The sequence below is a fragment of the Anabrus simplex genome, chromosome 4 (genome assembly GCF_040414725.1).
Source record: "Anabrus simplex isolate iqAnaSimp1 chromosome 4, ASM4041472v1, whole genome shotgun sequence".
Classification (NCBI taxonomy): Eukaryota; Metazoa; Arthropoda; class Insecta; order Orthoptera; family Tettigoniidae; genus Anabrus; species Anabrus simplex.
The window spans coordinates 285,540,892-285,559,649 of record NC_090268.1 but is presented as its reverse complement, the minus strand read 5'-3'; the positions used below and the strand labels follow the sequence as shown (position 1 = coordinate 285,559,649).

Here is an 18,758-nt window from a genome sequence, read left to right as displayed (position 1 = left end):
AATCTCCTTAAATTAATTAAAATCTGTCCGGTTCCCCCCACCTTGCGTGGTGAACTCCCTTCTTCGAGGACTTGTCATGAGAATAAACGTACTTTTCAACGCAGAAACCACACAGTATTCTTTCTTCTTCTGAAAATTATCAAGAAAAGGGACATTAAACACTCTAAATAAATGTCCCAGTGACATTTATCCCTTTTAAATCGGGAGACGACTCCATAATTTGAGTTTCATTAATTTTCTGGATCGTAGGTAATTACGTTGGCTAGTCCGAGTCCAAGATGGCTCCTATATTTCGTTTCGAAAAAGTTGGTTTCCCCTCATTCTCTGAGTCTTAAGGAGGGATGTCTTCTCTCGAGTGATGTCACGGGGAATCCCCATTCATAACACCTCCCGGGTCTAAGTTGGCTTGGCTTCCTCTGCGGGCCCCCGCTACACAAAGGATAATACTGCGCAATAGGTCGCAGACAAAGAAATCTCGTAGAATAATTTTTAAAAGACACAATTTGTCTATCTCAATGGTATGAATATTAATTAGTTTCGGTATTATCTCTATCAGTGATATGAATATTAATCAGTTTCAGCATTGTTTCCCTTAAATAGCATTGCGTGCGTAATTACGAAGTTCAATATCAACCAAAGGTCCTCGGATCATGCCCCTGTCGGGTTCTGTATGTATGTATGTATGTATGTATGTATGTATGTATGTATGTATGTATGTATGTATCAGAACAAACCAATCTTTCCTTTTTCCTTTCTAAAGTGTTTGAAATCGTCTGACCTCTTAAAATTACTTAACCTAACCTTACATCAATCTTGCCCCCCCCCCCCCAAAATATATACTATATTCGCCACTGACTCAGAGAAAATATCGTTCGTTGCGGCTAACCGATTCACCCTCTTGCCACGCTCATTTGCCATTCTGGCAGGCTCGCTCAGTAAATGTGTCTGTGTAGTTCTATCTACTGTAGTGTCTGTTAATGTGTAGTCAAATACTAAATGACATTGTAATTGTATAATCACGGCGAACTTCTATTTAATTGTAATGCATGTGTAATTATTGTCCCTTTGGTGAAAGTTCTATTGTATAGTAGTGAAATGAAATGGCGTATGGCTTTTAGTTAGTACGTTTACATGCAGGATTCAGATCTATCTGAGTACACTTCCCGTATTCAAAAAGCCATGTAAACGGGGACTCAATTTGGATTGAGTCTCAAGGTCGATACGGTAAAATCTGGGATCGTATCGTACTCAGTTCGAATTGAGTTCCATGTAAACGCGGATCGTACTGAGATCGTATTGAAAACGACTGCGCACACAGTCCATGTTTGTTCTGACAAAATCATCATCATTAAAGTTCTGTCGAAATATAAGCCAGAAAATATATTTACCTGTATAAATGATCAGCAACTGCAATCATATTATAAGACGGTCAGCCCTGGCGATTAGGAAAATCACGATAACCTTCTGTTGGGGGTAAAATTGGAATGTGCGTTCTATCTATTGCACCAATTACATTTAGAATATCACACATACTTTCAAAACTGAAAGTTATCTCCTGGGCTTCTACTTCATTTGGCGTTTTTAAATTCTAAGAGGTGGTATCGATTTTACTACAATTCTGCATCTCATCGTCTGTATACGTCGATGTTGCCTGGCGGATTCAATACGATACTCAAATACTACATGTAAACGGGGATCGTATTCAATACGGTAAGTGTACTTAAATCGATCTCAATCCCCATGTAAACGTACTAAGTGTCGGGAGTGTCCGAGGACAAGTTCGGCTCACCAGATGCAGGTCTTTTGATTTGACTCCCGTAGGCGACCTGCGCGTCGTGATGCGGATGAAATGATGATGAAGACGACGCATACACCCAACCCCCGTGTCAGCGAAATTAACCATTTAAGGTTAAAATTCCCGACCCTGCCGGGAATCGAACCCGGGGCTCCTGTGACCAAAGGCCAGCACGCTAACCATTTAGCCATGGAGCCGGACTGTATAGTACTATTATTACGGCACTATAGTTGGTAGACAGTATTATTACGGCACTGTAGTTGGTAGACTCAACCTTTAAGTCTCTGTCGAAATTCGCTCAGACAGCATTTAAAAAACCTACCATTTTGTACCTATATATTTCCAATTTTTCCCCTCGCTTCTCCTTTAGCCCTTAAACCCGGGTACTTTGTGCTGTCTATACATTTTGGTGCCCCCCCCCCTCCCCTCCCCCACTTCTAACTCCCAATTGCCGCTACTGCTTAACAACGTACAATACCGGGCTGGCCGCATTAAAAGCCACATCTCGTCCGAAGAGTTCCATTTGAGTATATGTAAACAGATGAACACATGGTGGTGCCGCTACGTTGGAGGCTTGGAAAATCACCTTGCCTGCCACATCAGTAATTCTGGTCGCGCTACTAAGGATAAAGACGCGACCGCCGCCCCCACCACCATCACCACCGCATCTGAACGGTCACAATTGAAATGATGGTAACAGTAGGGGGCGTGACCACAGTGGCTCTTCGTACGGAGCTCTTAGTGTGTTACTGGTACCGTACTGCAAAGAAAATTTAGACTACGGGAACCATTTCCTGCAACTGGTCGTAAGTATAAGCCTATAACCTACTCATGGAAGACGACCCACAATTTTCAATTGCAGGCGTCCTTTCCGCATCCGTATCGAACTTGATTATAGTGAGACTGTGTGTCCACTTTCATTCCTGGGGGCAAGCATTATCCAGCAATTGTAATTAGTGGTAGGTCCGGCGGCGTAACAAGTAGAAACTCGTGCCTTGGTGGATTGCGCGCACCGCACATTAGCCTACTAAATGCTATTGCACCTGACTTTTTTATTTCCATGTTCTTCCTCGTGATGACCTTGTTAGATTACGTTGTGTGTGTTACCGAAAGAAGAGCTCTGCAGCTTTTGAAGATCAGCTCGAGGAACACACACTGACAAAAGCAAGGCGAACTGACAGCGTTGCTCATTTAGTTTAAAGCCCCCCCCGTATGCATTGATGTGGGATCGAATCGTAGCATAGTACGTTGGCATTTAATCGTTTCCAAATGCAAGAAGCTTGTAACCAGTTTTACTGACAAGTTAAACAAATTCTTATTTTGCAATGTTCCGGAACTGTTTTAAGGTAGAAAATTCTCGTTGAAAGACGTTTATTATTATTATTATTATTATTATTATTATTATTATTATTATTATTATTATTATTATTATTATTATTATTATTATTCCAGCCACGGAACAAGGCTCCCTGGCAAAGACGCTAAAATCTTTCACGATGATTTCGTTCAAGGAAGTCGATAAATTTAGAAACGAAACCAGTCTACTTCTTTTAGAGGCGCACAAAGCCGTAGGGTTCGATCAGCCTACAACAGAAATGAGTACAACCTGATTAATTTCTGGAAGCAAAGCTGGCTAAGTATAGGGCTAACCACTCTATCCTGCTTCGTGCTGAGTTTAAAGACAATGTAAAAATTACCTTCTTCCACTCCTCCAGGATTCTTCATCGCCTTTATAGATATGACTTAGGGCTGATATTCTCGTGGTTTTGCCAAGTGGCATTGTCTCTGGCTTCTCACAAAAGCAACCGCAGTTCGATTCCCAGCCAATGCATGAGAGATTTTCTAAGTGAAAAGTCACGTTCCTGAGTTCGGTTTCCCGTGACCATGGCCACGATGTTAACAATCACGTCAAACGTCGAGCTTCCACGCATTTTTCACCTTGAAACAACAATCAGAAATACAGGTGTATTTACTTTTTTTTATTTTATTGAACAGCCGAGGTTTCCAGTTTAGATAAATTTATCATACCAGCATTCGCCTGAGATGAGGTGGGAGAGCCCGGAAAACCACTTTTAGAACGGCTGATAGTAGAGAGTTTAACTTAAATCTCTTTTCACCGAGCTCGGTAGCTGCAGTCGCTTAAGTACGGCCAGTATCTAGTATTCGGGAGATAGTGGGTTCGAACTCCACTGTCGGCGGCCCTGAAGATGGTTTTTCCGTGGTTTCCTATTTTCACACTAAGCAGATGCTCGGGCTGTACCTTAATTAAGGCCCCGGCCGCTTCTTTGCCACTCTTAGCCCTTTACTGTCCCATAGTTGCCATAAGACCTATCTGTGACGGTGCGACGTAAAGCAACTTGTAAAAAAAAACCTCTTCTCGACATTTTCATGAACAGATCTTATTGATCTCATCGTGACCATTTGATCACTTAGGTACGGGAATAAGAGGAATAATATTCAGATAGGAATCACTCTATTTAGTAGTTTCTCATTCCAGAATATGCTTTGGATATTATAACCCGGAGTGCCATACGTGGGGTTGCCGAGTGGGTGGTGTTCCAGAATCTAGTACAATACGCACTCATGTCATGACCTACATGTCTAACTAGAAGCAATTATTTTCTCTCAAGAGTAGAATTTCAAGTTGTCACAACATTTTGAGATGATATCTTAACATAATGGATTTAGCTCGGGTCCTGAGTACGCACATAAGGAATGTATGGAACCTTGCTTAGCACATCTTATAATCTTCTCTTTGTCTTATATTTCGTACCAACGCCAGTTATAAATTGTAGCTCACTGTTCCAAGATTGATCCTAGGTTGATACGAGATTAGCGTGAGAATATCCCTGAACAGAGGAATAATTACTCTCTTTTCAATGATAAACTCGAAGACGCTGAGGTGCCGGAATTTTCCCCCACACGAGGTGATGAATTTCAGCACCTTTAAATATCACAGGACTGAGGCGGAATCGAACCTGTCAAATTGAGCTCAGAAGCCCAGTGTTCTACCATCGGAGCTACTCAGCCCCGCTATAAGAAATACGATAAGTTGTCTGTCTGTCTGTCTGTCTGTCTGTCTGTCTGTCTGTCTGTCTGTCTGTCTGTCTGTTAGGTCATCAGCCCAGAGGCTGGTTGGATCCTCAAATAGCACCACCAAAGGCTATGCAGTTATAGGAAAACCTCAAAAACCAATGGCAGTACCTAAATGAGGCGTACTAGGCAAGACGAGGAGTGAGGTAGTTCGCCATTGCTTTCCTCACTGGGCCAGGCAGTGCTATTGTAGCACGACTGACCCTATGAGCAACACCTTTCATAACACTCAGACGCACTGGTTGTGCTCTGAATGCCATCACTCAGCACGACCCACACCACAGCAGCTTCCATATTGTCACAGCCATGGGTGAGACTGGGACTTCAGTGGAAGCTACACTTTGCTCTGGCCTGTGCCAAGAGATGGATGCAAAATTACTGTATCCATCAAGAAATGACAGCAGGCAGATACGAGAAGTTATTAGTCGTTTACTATTACTGTATAGCGTTTAATGCATTTTCACGAACAAAGAAGAAGAGATCAATGACTCAGAAATTGCAACAAGAAGGGGTTTTGGATGGTCTTGAAATTAAGCTCATACACTAAAACCAAAGGCATCGAATGAATAAATTAACAATAGCAGAATACTAAAAACAAACATCCATTCTTCGACTCTGACCGAAGTTCAACAGAAACATCAGTAAGAAAAGGTTAAAATAGTGTTTTTATAAAAGCCGAACAAGTCACTGTTGAAGGAATCAATCACTACTGGTCTGGATTTAGGGCTATCGCCCAGCTGGCATATTACATATCAGTTGTTTACCTAGTCTTTTCTTAAATTATGTCAATCAAGGAAGTTGGAAATTTATCGAACATCTCCCTTGGTAAATTATTCCAGTCCCTAACTCCTCTTCGTATAAACGGTTATCTGACCCAATTTTTCCTCTTGAATTCCAACTTAATCTTCTTACTTTTCTTACTTTTAAAAACTCCACTCAATCTTATTCGTCTAGTAATTTCATTCCACACATTCTCTGCGCTGACAGATCGGAATATACCGCTTATTCGAGCAGTTCGTCTTCTTACTCCCAAGTCTTCCCAGCCCAAAGTTCGTAACATTTTTAGAACATTGGGAAGGTAAACTACTTAACTCTTGGGCTCTTCTAGTCATTGTTGGTAGTTTAACCGTTTAATTTAAACGGTAGCCTATGTCTAATCTCTTTTTTGTAATTTTGGCGAACTTACGGTTGTAACAATAGCCTGTAGTTGTAGTTGTTCTTCTCCTATTCCCAAGTTACCTGGTTTTATCTCGGCTGAGGTCGCGGTGGCATTCGAAGGTGTTTAAATGCGGCTACTCACCTCCAATAAGTCAGACTCGTTGTCTGAATGGTCAGCGTGCTGGCCTTCGGTTCAGAGGGTCCCGGGTTCGATTCCCGGCCGGGTCGGGGATTTTAACCTTAATTGCAATGGCCCGGGGGCTGGGGGTTTGTACTGTCCCCAACATCCCTGCAACTCACACACCGCACATGACACTATCCTCCACCACAATAACACGTAGTTACCTACACATGGTAGATGTCGCCCACCCTCATTGGAGGGTCTGCCTTACAAGGGCTGTACCCGGCTAGAAATAGCCACACGAAATTTATTTACCTCCAATAAGGGACGATCTTAAGAAAGAATATTGTTATTAAAACACATTTGATTTCTTCATCCACAAACGTGGCCATAAACTGCTGGCGGTACGTTAGTCAGGACATTAGTTATTTTCTTTATACTGTGTTGGAAAAAAGTATAACGGTTTTAGACTAGAGGGAGGATCTGCCTTTGTAGATCCTATTGCCTCTGAGCATCTCTCACCTTGCACCTTTGGTATTTCAAGAGAAACTGAATTGTCACCCGACCAAAGCCGCTGTAATTGAAGTCCTAGCCGATAGGAGTGACGTTTTCCAAGTAGAAAGTCACGTCTCTGTTGTTCGGACTGTACGTAAAGTTGTAAGTATCGTGGTCAGTTGTCACAAAATGAACGATTTCGTGAAACTTTAGACTACCGACGACGCAACTGAGCTGTGAACTTTGTACTCGTATGTTTAGGGGAGGAAAGGGAATTGAGATTGGTAATTTATATTTTGATCATTTGCAGCGAGGAGGAAGAGCCTCCGTGGCTCTGGCGGCAACGCGCCGGCCTCTCACCGCTGGGTTCCGTGGTTCAAATCCTGGTCACTCCACGTGAGATTTGCGCTGGACAAAGCGGAAGCGGGACAGGATTTTCTCCGAGTACCCCGTTTTACCTGTCATAATTCATTCCAGAAACACTCTCCAATGTCATTTCATTTCATCTGTCATTCATTAATCATTGCCCCAGAGGAGTGCGGCAGGTTTCGGCAGCCGGCACAATTCCTTTCCTCGCCGCTAGATGGGGGCTTCATTCATCCCATTCCTGACCTGGTCGAATGACTGGAAACAGGCTGTGGATTTTCACAGTGAAGAGGACTCTGTGCCAAGTGATTTGGTTCTAAGTACTTATCTGTATTTAAGGACATTATGAACTCAGAACAATTAGCGAGTACTTTTTGGAAATTAGGTTATCTGTGGAACATTCATGTTAGGCTATTGTTACAAAGTTTAGAGAACGACACGGACGAGAACACCTGTGGACAGAAATTGTGGACGGGATTGATATCCGAAGTGATCAGTAAGTTTGAGAGATTAACATTGGACAACTTTTCTGACTGCGTAAGCGACGAAAATTTAAAAAACAACCAACAACCAAGAAAAGAAAACTTCAGGTTCTGGGATGTTAAGATAGGCCTACGGTACACTGGAATTATTAACTTATGTGAAATTGGCGGCATGTTTATACTAACTTAACATTTGTTCCTAGTGATATTTATTTTTCTTAATGCGTTGTATTTACCGTGAAATTTCTCCAGTGTTTATGCTCGTCACTCTCTATACCTTCCCACCATGAACCCGTCAGCCTACCGTTTGTTTGACAGGAGTGCGACGAAATCCTGTCTGTCGCAATGGTGCAGCCACAAGAGGACTGTTAATAGGCCTAATTTACTGCAATGCCCCATCACGCCTTTGAGCAACTAAAAGTCGCCAGAGCAGTTGCCGGCTCAGTTGTTCAGTTGTGCCACTAGTCGCCCACGGCTAATAGGTCCCATTTGATTCAATGGTCCGCGACTCGCTAATAGCGGCCTAAAACAAGCTCCTCCTTTCCTCTCCCTCCCCCCTTAATTAATGGTTCGTTTTCTCAGGCGACAAATGTTAGAATTTTAATTTAAGAAACTCCTTATAGTTTTCAAACAAGCACTACTCGTACAGGAGCTTGCCCATTTAGGGATCATTTTCCTGTCTTTCACACAAATGCCGCTGTTGGGTAACATTCTAATAGTAAACGATCGTTGACGTAAACTATAGGCCTACAGTTCTGTTGTGTGGTGGCACTTAAGTATCATAACATAATTTCAAGAAGTTGGCAATATCGTTTGGCGGCAAATAAACACGACGTACCGGTAGATCTTAGAGCATTAAGCGGTAGATAACCAGAGCGAATAGAAATGACGTTCGTCCTAATATAACTGCTGATATTGTCGAGTTCGTGTTGGAGAGTTAAAATGAGCGCAAATCACAGCTTTGAGGTCCTCACCAGCTAAACTTCTGCTTATGAATAAAATTTACATTTCCGTTTTAAAATTAATTGTTGATTTTAAATATGGAATAAAGTGCTTTGTACCTATCTGATATTAATAAGATCATGTACAAGAATAACAATAATAAATTGCTGGAATAACATAAAACTTCAGAAATTATAAAAAATACTAGTACCGGTACCTCTATTCCATCTTCTGTTAGGAGAAACTGCACCTCATTTAAGGCATATGATTTCTAGCAGTTACCATTATGGCCCTTCCCAAGATAAAAACCTGTCTGTGCCACTGTATGTGTACTGTATGTTGTTATTATTATTATTCAAAATATTTTCCATCGTTATAGATTTTAAGAGACTCTGGGGTGTCTGGGAAGAAATGGGGAAAATGACCTAGTTTGCAAAGCCAAGATACTAACACAGTCTATGCTAAATGGGAACTCACTTTCCAGGCTTTTTAAGGTTCAGTACAGGCAAATGTAGAATTAGTACCTTATTTCGCCAGGCTGAGTGGCTCAGATGGTTAAGGCGCTGGCCTTCTGACCCCAACTAGGCAGGTTCGATCTTGGCTCAGTCCGGTGTATTTGAAGGTATTCAAATACGTCAGCCTCGTGTCTGTAGATTTACTGGCACGTAAAAGAACTCCTGTGGGACTAAATTCCGGCACCTCGGCGTCTCCGAAAACCGTAAAAGAGTAGTTAGTGGGACGTAAAACAAATAACATTATTATTATTATTAGTACCTTATTTCCTATCATGAGGTATGTTTCCCAATCTTACTACCATGGGCCTTGCCATAATACAAAGTGATTTATTCCTACACACACAAGTAGCAACAAGGCCCTAGCCATTATATGATGAAAGTTAATGGCAAAGAGGTATGGATTACTTTTACCAAAATAGTTATGTTTTGACACAGCTATTTTGTTGAATTTAAAAGTAACTGTTTAAGTGTAGCTTTTCTGTTTCCTGTTAGGCCATCGGGTAGCTGTGAAGATCCTGGAGAATGTGGCTGATAACATAGAAGAAATAGAGGAAGAATACTTAATTCTTCGAGATCTTAGCTTACATCCCAATATTCCTTCCTTCCATGGATTGTTCCTACGACGAGGGTCCACCCCAGAGGAAGATCAACTCTGGTTTGTCATGGAGGTAAATACTGTTATGAATAACATATCTTAGTTATGTAAGGACAACACTGCTTAAACTTACATCATCAGTCATGGAGAAATGATCTCGAATATAGCCTGAATTATCTCAAACAGTGGAACGTCGATTATCCAAATGTCAAGTCATCCGAATATCCAAGCCCACATTTTTTCGTTAAATTTTTAGTGCATTCCTTCTCTAAAAATTGCAATGAGAGAGTAGTGTACATACTTCTTTCTCACCCTATAGTAGATTGAGAAGGGTACTAATATCGCACTTTCTTTAAAGATAACACAGTACCTATGATAGCGTCTACTTGGAAATTCCCATCAGCAAGTTCACCGTTGATCATCTGCATTCAGTCTGATCAGATTCAGTTCATAAATATACCTACACAGCTCTCTTCTGGAATGTCTATTGTTGACTTAAGTAAGTGGGACCAAATGGTTTCAGTTTAGAAAATTTTATGAAGTGCCATGTCAGGTTGTATTATATTCTGTGCTAGATTTATGTTCTTGTGCATTGTACACTATGAGGCATGGCAAATAAGAATGCACAAAATTGCAGTATGCTAACAGTTGATACCAAATTAGAAATTTTAAACCATCTCGCAAAAGGAAAGAATGGATCTTTTTTGCTAATTGCTAATTGCTAATTCCTTTACGTCGCACCGACACAGATAGGTCTTATGGCGACGATGGGACAGGAAAGGGCTAGGAGTGGGAAGGAAGCGGCCGTGGCCTTAATTAAGGTACAGCCCCAACATTTGCCTGGTGTGAAAATGGGAAACCACGAAAAACCATTTTCAGAGCTGCCGACAGTGGGGTTCGAACCTACCATCTCCCGAATACTGGATACTGGCCGCACTTAAGGGACTGCAGCTATTGAGCTCGGTGAGAATGGATCTTCTCCAGCGAGAATATATATAAGGTATGAAAATTCACTATCTCCGACACCAAATGATATAATATTAACTCAGAGAAACCTTTACATCTTATGCACTCTGGCTTCTAGGTTTGTTCATCCAAACAATCAAATATCTGATAGTTGATTCAAATTATTTTGGATAATCAACACTCTTTTGCAAATGTTAATTTTTAGGCAGTAAACATTTTACTGCATTATTGCTCTATAGAGAATTTATTTGCCACCATAAAAATAAAGAAATCTTCAGTTAACATGAATCACAGACAATATTGTACATCACACTTTTCCCCACCAAGGCAAACTATACAAATTTAGTATAACCAAAAGTAAATTCTATCTTTCTATGAATGCTTGAGTTTTTGTATCAAACAAGCTGTTTAACATGGAAGCTGGTTACCACTTAAATGGCACAATTGATCAAGTACTCACTTTTTGGGCTGAAGGTTGTGGTATAAAATCTCGAGTACAGTTGATTTGCATTTTCAAGTGCCTATAAATTTACTGGCAGGCTAAGGAAACTTTTTCTGGGCAAAATGCCTACATTCTGATGTCCCTTAAAAATCAATAATAACAGCCTCATCACTTTACAGTAATTACCTTGTGGATGCATTTCTACAGGCACAGTTGCTGGCAGGAAATCTGTTCAGATTTAACTTAGTTTCTTCTTTTCTGTGGTGAGAATGTTATGATACTGGATATTCCAGAACTTCAGAAAATTGTCTTTCACACATTGTGAGAAGAAGTCTGCCTGCTACATCATAAATTTGGACAGATCAGGTCCTAAATTTCTACCATTCCTTTTTAATTCCTAGACTTATTCATAAGCTGCTTTCTAGACCTATGTTACTCACCCTCATCACTGTAAACATAAAGCGAGCCATATATGAAGATAGGAACATGATAGGATAAGTACAATGGCAGGTCAAAGTAATAGAACGGGAAACAAGAACAAATATGAAAACGGTAAAGGACAAGATACACTCCACATCTTCATAAACTTCTGTCTTCGCATAGATAGAATCTCTTCTCATCAATCCCAGTCCTTCTACATCCATTTCTTCTCAGCCTTCGACAAGCTCTTTTCTTCTTCACAGTTTCATCAGGAGGGTGAGCTGTCTTTATACATGTTCAGTCTTGATGCAGGAAGTGTGGGATAAGATAAAAGCCATTACTTTCAGGATAACTAATTCAAAACGTTTATTTTAAAAAATAAGGGAAATGCATATTCCTTAACCCCTTCACCATCACATGTTTATTCCGGCTCCATTCTTGACCACGTAACCCCTATAGGTGCAGGAGGTAAAATAAAATCCATGGTATCCCCTGCCTGTCTTAAGAGGTGAATGAAAGGGGAGCAGAGACTCTCGAGTTGGGAATATTTCATTGGTGACCACGGTTCCGCTACCTGAGTCTAGTAATGTTTCCACTTACTTGTGTTGGGCTCCTCAGTTTCTTTCCTATCCGACCTCACTTGGTAAACTCTTGTTCTTTCCCAACCCCGGCGGTACTAGGTTTTCGAGGCCTAGCGAGTCTTTCATTTTCACGCCCTTCGTGGCCCTTTCCTTTCTTGATACCTTCATTAATGCCAATATAGTTGGTCCGTTATTGAACATTATAAATTTTCCAGCTAACTCATTCTTGGTTGCCAGCATTTCACCCCAGTGTGCTAAGATGACAAATATTCAGGAGAAATATTTCAGGTTTCCTATGGGAATCTACATCTGTATCATACCTTCATTTTTCGAACTGTCGAACCTTTTCTGTATTCCTTCTGATTAGTGATAATAAAGGATGGTTGCCCAGTTGTACTTCCTCTTAAAACAATGATCACCACCATCTTGATCACCTAGTACATAATTATTTAAATCTCAACTAGCAACTACAATAACCTGCGAGTAAATGAATGAGTTCATGATGCCTTGCAAATGTTGGGCTCCAAAGTTCCCAAGCTTTAGATGTGGTGTATATCAATTACTAGAATGGAATATTTCATTTCCTGAAGTAAATTACCAGTAAAAATTACAGTTTGTGAAAAGTAAAGTTTGAGTAGAAATGACTAAAAGTGTAGTTGTTGCAAGTAATTCATTTACTTCCCAACTTGGGATGGTGGTTTGCAGGAAGGTGAGTTTCTTGTGCACTATGTCTTGGGTCACCATTCCAATAATTCCTTTCTTTTCTCTATAGAAGTAAGTTCTGTAATCCTAATGTGCCATCAAAGTGAGAATTGCTTTCCTGAAAGTGAAGTTTTGTTTTGTCAATCATGTAGTGCTGTACAAATCTAGAACCTGTGGATGTAATCCGTTACAGGGCAACAATAAGAAAGTATTCATCAAATCTTTGACAAAAAGGATAGTCTTCATTGAAAGAAATTAAATTCCTTGAACAAAAATTAATACTGTAATGAAATTTTCTGTGTAGTTTTGGCAAGTGGTGAAATAAAAGTTTTGTTGTGACCTGATCCCAGAATTTCTGAGATAGATTGTTCTTTCTCTGCTCACAAGGTTGTTTACTTTGGTAAAAAGTTACAACTGACAAGAAGAAGTAGAGTCAGATCTCACTTGACATGTTCAGTGTAGGATTAACCATGTTACATGGTCTTCTCTTATATAATCCATTTATTACAGTCCTAAGTAGTAGCTTCCCACGAAGTTTTTATGAAGTAGACTCATTTTCTCCAAATGCTTATTTACAGTTATTACTCAAGGACTTTCAATGTACAAGGTACCATAACTTTACTGAAAATTATTCTTTTTATTTTGTCGTAAATTCAATACTTGCAACACCGATGCGTAGTCCTGAGATACAGACTTCAATAAAAATTGTCACTAAGAAGATCTATCTATAGAAGGTAAAGGCTTAGACTATTCATAACCTCTGCTCTACTGAAGATGCATTCCTTAGCAGTGTGCCTGATACAGTTTAAGTTTTGCTTTAGGCTGAACGAGTCCATAAGAGGTAATCTCATTTGTTTCTAAATTTATCAACTTGATGGGGAATCAAACCCACATTCAACTGGCCAACCAATCACCCCTTTACTCTTTCAGTTATAGTCCTCCTTACCAGGTAACTGGTTATGCCTTAATAAACAAGTAGAGGCTTCTTAAAATTATCTTCTCCTTTCTTTCTAGTTCCAACATAGAAATGGGAAAGCAATAGCAACTAGCTTTATGCAGACTAGATCACATTCAGTCATAATCATCATCATCATCATCATCATCATCATCATCATCGAAGTCTATTTTTTTCCCGTTTCCCCCCTCCTATTAATTAATGAATTAATTAATTAATTAATTCATTCATTCATTCATTCATTCATTCATTCATTCATTCATTCATTCATTCATTCATTCAGTGTTGACTATCCTAGTCCTCAGTCTTAAGACTTCCTTGTCTTGCATCATAGAGGGGTCTACTTGAGTATTTTCCCCATTTTTATCACACTTAACCACGTGACTGAGGGTCTATTTCTTCTGTGCACTATAGTACAGATGTCGAGGGCCTTATGTGTGATGTATTGTTCTGGTCTCATGATATGCTCAAACCATACAATCAGCTCTCCATGAGCTTATCTGTCTGGTAGAAATTTGGCTGTAAAGGTCCCTCTGATATATCTTTATTTTGTCCTTGTAGGTTACTCCTGAATTCCACCTCAGCATTTTCATTTCTGTGATTTGTAATTTGTTTTCTTGAAATTTATTCAGATGCCAGCATTCAGAACCATATGTAACTGCTGGTCTCGCAGGATTTTTTTCTTTTGTAGCTTTTTATCTCCCATGAAGGCACACAATATGGTCAATTGCGTCCATTTTCTCCATCATGTCTTTATGCAGTTGTTTATGTCCTCTTCAATGTCACATATTGTAGAATTGTGAGGTGATAGAGGTAAATGGCACTATGTTACGAATTTGAGGTTTTTGGCATATATTTACTGTATTTTCTGCTCTCTTTTCCTGGGTGCAAAACTCTGTCTCCTACATGCAATTATTAACAAGTCCAGTATACTTCCAAAATAAATTAAAGAAATAATCACTATTTTAGAAGTGGGTGTTAAAAAAAATCAAAATATATTTATATTATTATGTAAAAGAAGTTTATGAAGGTTTTTATTACACTACAAGCAAGTGAATCAAACACTGCAAAACATTATTTTTGTTCTAAATTGCATATTTGTGACATAGTGCACAGATATATTCTGCCTTCTCCAGACTTATTCTCAGTGTGTTGGTTTTCATATTACTGGGCGACTTGGCCGTGCGCGTAGAGGCGCGCGGCTGTGAGCTTGCATCCGGGAGATAGTAGGTTCGAATCCCACTATCGGCAGCCCTGAAAATGGTTTTCCGTGGTTTCCCATTTTCACACCAGGCAAATGCTGGGGCTGTACCTTAATTAAGGCCACGGCCGCTTCCTTCCAACTCCTAGGCCTTTCCTATCCCATCGTCGCCATAAGACCTATCTGTGTCGGCGCGACGTAAAGCCCCTAGCAAAAAAAAAAAAAAAAAGTTTTCATATTACATTCACTAAAAGTGAATATTACAAATGGATGCTGACAATGGCAATTCCATCCGTGGATAGATAAATAGAATCTGAACCTTGAAAAATTTTAGATTAGTGACGATGATTGTGTGTAACTTTGTCTTCCCCTGAGAAACAAATTATACTGTGCTGTCTCATATTCCCATATATATATATATATTCTCATATTCAGTTAATTCAGTTCTTTGTAATTATATGTAATGAATAAACACATATGTATTCCCATTATGGCAGGAAAACAGGGTATTTTGTTACATTAATATAATGAAATGAGTAAAAAAGCGACCTGCAGATTACAAGATTTTGTGTGGTCAGCATGATGAATCCTCTTGGCTGTTATTCTTGGCGTTCTAGACCGAGGCTGCCATCTCATCATCAGATAGTTCCTCAATTATAATCACGTAGGCTGAATAAACCTCGAACCAGCCCTCAGATGCAGGAAAAAATTCCTGACCTTGCCGGGAATCGAACTCGGGGCCTCCGGGAAGGAGGCATGCATGCTATCCCTATGCCATGGGGCCAGCTAGAGATGTTTTACATGCAGACATCAAATGACATGGAGTGTCAAATAAACTTTCTTCTGTCCTTCAAAAATCTGGCCACCTTCGCCGGGTTTGAACCCGTTATCTTGGGATCCGGAGGCCAACAGTCTACCACTGGTTCACAGAGGGAGCTACACTAAAGTTATAAGTCTGATACTCAAAGTTTACAATAAATATTTTTTTAACTAGCTGCGAACAGCTTGCTGTGCTGTGTCGGCATGGTTGGAATTGAGTGCTCCAGAACTTTAAGATCCTGTTGAGACAGAGGTAACATAATGCTTCACAGGAAACCATACAGTATAATTGGTATACTACCACTACCAGAAGAGAAGAACTTCATGCACCAGCTTGGTGGAAACTGACCCCTCCCCTCGAGGAAAGAGGTGGTGTTGAGACACTTTAATCTAGGTATATATAGTAGTTTTTTTTTTTTTTTTTTGCTAGGGGCTTTACGTCGCACCGACACAGATAGGTCTTATGGCGACGATGGGATAGGAAAGGCCTAGGAGTTGGAAGGAAGCGGCCGTGGCCTTAATTAAGGTATATATAGTAGGTCATGGTAGTGTCCTTCTCTATCCTAGTTTAGAACAAATATACATACCAACATAGACATTACGCAGGTTATCAGACAATATTTTACACAGTTTAAGTACATGGAACTGATGACCAAGATATCCCAAGCCTCGGACATGATGCAATGTGGTGGCGATGGTGGTTGTCGTTCTTATTTAAGGCAAGTCCAAATGTTCAGATCTGTTGCAATACCTCGGGTATGGCTTATTTTGTATTGTTTTTGGGGTAATGCCAAGATCATCCTCAGGTTTTATTATGGCATATCATACCCTCATAATACTCCATCAAGAAGTCTTGTCTTCATGGTATTTCTTCCTGTATTCCATGTCCTCCAATACCCTTTACATAGGAAGTGAAACATAAGGTAAAGATAGTGATCTTGTTTTCATGGTACAGGAGTTTTATATTATATACTGTGTTTGTGTCTATGAACCTGCTTCATTGAACTGGCCTGGTTCTGTCCATGCAATCAAACAGGTTTAGTAACCTTGCCCTTGCCTTTCTCTTCCATTTACATGCTGCAGATATTTTTATTATCTGTTGTACTACCAGTCCATCCACTGTAGGTCAGTTGGCTGAGGAACTTATAACAGACAAGGACAACTACCTGTATCTTCCTAGTGATATTTTTATGTGCTGATTGTTTCTGAATGTGAGTGTGGACTCTAACTCGTGACAGGATTTGGTACTTCTGTAAGTTTCTTTTTTAATTGTTTATGTTACTGTATGTTGTGAATAGTGTTACTGTTTTAATATTAAATATGTTACTTAAATAATTATTCTGTATTGAACAGTTGAGGACTATCAAGTGGATAGGATATCTGACTTGGGGAAAATTTTCCTCTTTAGTTCATAATAGCATGAAGAGGTGAATGTAAGCATTGCTTTTACCTGTCTGCCCCTAGTCCATCTGTGGATTACATTTACAAAATTCTGATGTGCTTTTGTCAAAAATCACTTCACTATAGTCTGGCTCAATGGCTAAATGGTTAAATGCTGGCCTTTGGTCCAAGAGGTACCGGATTCGATTCCCGGCCGGGTTGGGGATTTTAACCTTCATTAGTTAATTCCAATGGGTCAGGGACACTGTATGTGCAGGTCAACTCAAAAGACCTCAACAGACCTCTCTGGAGACCACATGCTGGTGGTGGTGGCGATGGTGGTGGTGGTGGTGGTGTATCCTTTCTGCACAAACTGTTTTATATTATGACAGTAAAAATGTTACCCTAAGAAACAATTACAAGTTTTGGAAAATACTTGCACTTCTTTAGATATGCTTTAAAATTTAGTTTATTCATATGTATATATAATATTGCATGTTTAAGGAGGCCTTTGTATTGTCACAAAAGATTAACTCAAAAATGTTCAACAAAGAAATTCATGTACTCAATATTCCTCAGTACACCTTTCAGATTTACCTATTATAGGTGTATCCACACAAGAAAACAACTATGTCACAGAGATATTGTATTACTACTTGTTTATTTCCTTCCTTTCTTTGCTCTTAAAAATGTACCATTTATAACAACAAGACCAAAAACTTCGTTTTTAATGTTATGGTTAAATGATTGGTAATAGCTTAAATTATTTACCACCAGATGAGTTGGCCGTGCGGTTAGGGGTGTGTGGCTGTAAGCTTGCATTCAGAAGATAGTGGGTTCGAATCCCACTGTCGGTAGCTCTGAAGATGGTTTTCTGTGGTTTCCCATTTTCACACCAGGCAAATGCTGGGGCTGTACCTTAATTAAGGCCATGGCTGCTTCCTTCCAACTCCTAGGCCTTTCATGCCCCATCATCGCCATAAGACTTACCTGTGTCGGTGCGATGTAAAGCCAATAGCAAAAAAAAAATTACCATTCAGACGAATATATTTCAGAATTTCTGCTTTTAATATATTGGGCTGAAAATAGACCCACTGTGTTCATTTAACAATTTTCACATGCTAACGTACTATGTTGTTCAATGATATCTTATTTCTAGAGAGAACCATAATATCTGCTTGGATATATCTAATTCTAACAATGTTGTAAAAAAAAAAAAAAAAGCATATGGCTTTTAGTGCCGGGAGTGTCCAAGGAAATGTTTGGCTTGCCAGGTGCACGTCTTTTGATATGATGCCCGTAGGCGGCCTGCGTGTCGTGATGAGGATGAAATTATGATGAAGATGACACATACAACCAGCACCCGTGCCAGGGGAATTAACCAATGATGGTTAAAATTCTCAACCCTGCCAGGAATTGAACCCAAAACCCCTGAGACAAAAGGCCAGCATGCTAACCATTTAGCCATGGAGCCAGACATTTTAAAGATAGGTATTATATATTTTCATAAGAACATTCAGCACATGTACTGATTGTGACCGCACGGATCTTGAATTTTACAGAAATGCTAGTAGATGCAATGTTACAATTTGAAAAAATCGCCTATTTGTATACACAAATAAAGACCTGCTTAGACGGTTAATATTCAGTCTTCATGGGAGGAAAATGCAGCAGTTTCATAGGATGATTATTTCACAAAATCTTCCTAATTTGCATTACTTTCCCCTCAA

The 18,758-nt window shown here is 39.9% G+C and overlaps 1 protein-coding gene across 6 annotated transcripts in view; it reads left to right on the top strand.

The window, feature by feature from the left end:
• The window catches only part of LOC136871886 (myosin-IIIb), a 320,961-nt gene that overhangs the window by 137,534 nt on the left and 164,669 nt on the right, over positions 1–18,758 (top strand). For all 6 annotated transcript variants that reach the window (XM_067145555.2, XM_067145558.2, XM_067145554.2 and 3 more), the window contains exon 3: positions 9,460–9,635. In XM_067145555.2, the coding sequence (XP_067001656.2) occupies positions 9,460–9,635 (176 nt within the window). The remainder of the gene's footprint in view (positions 1–9,459; positions 9,636–18,758) is intronic.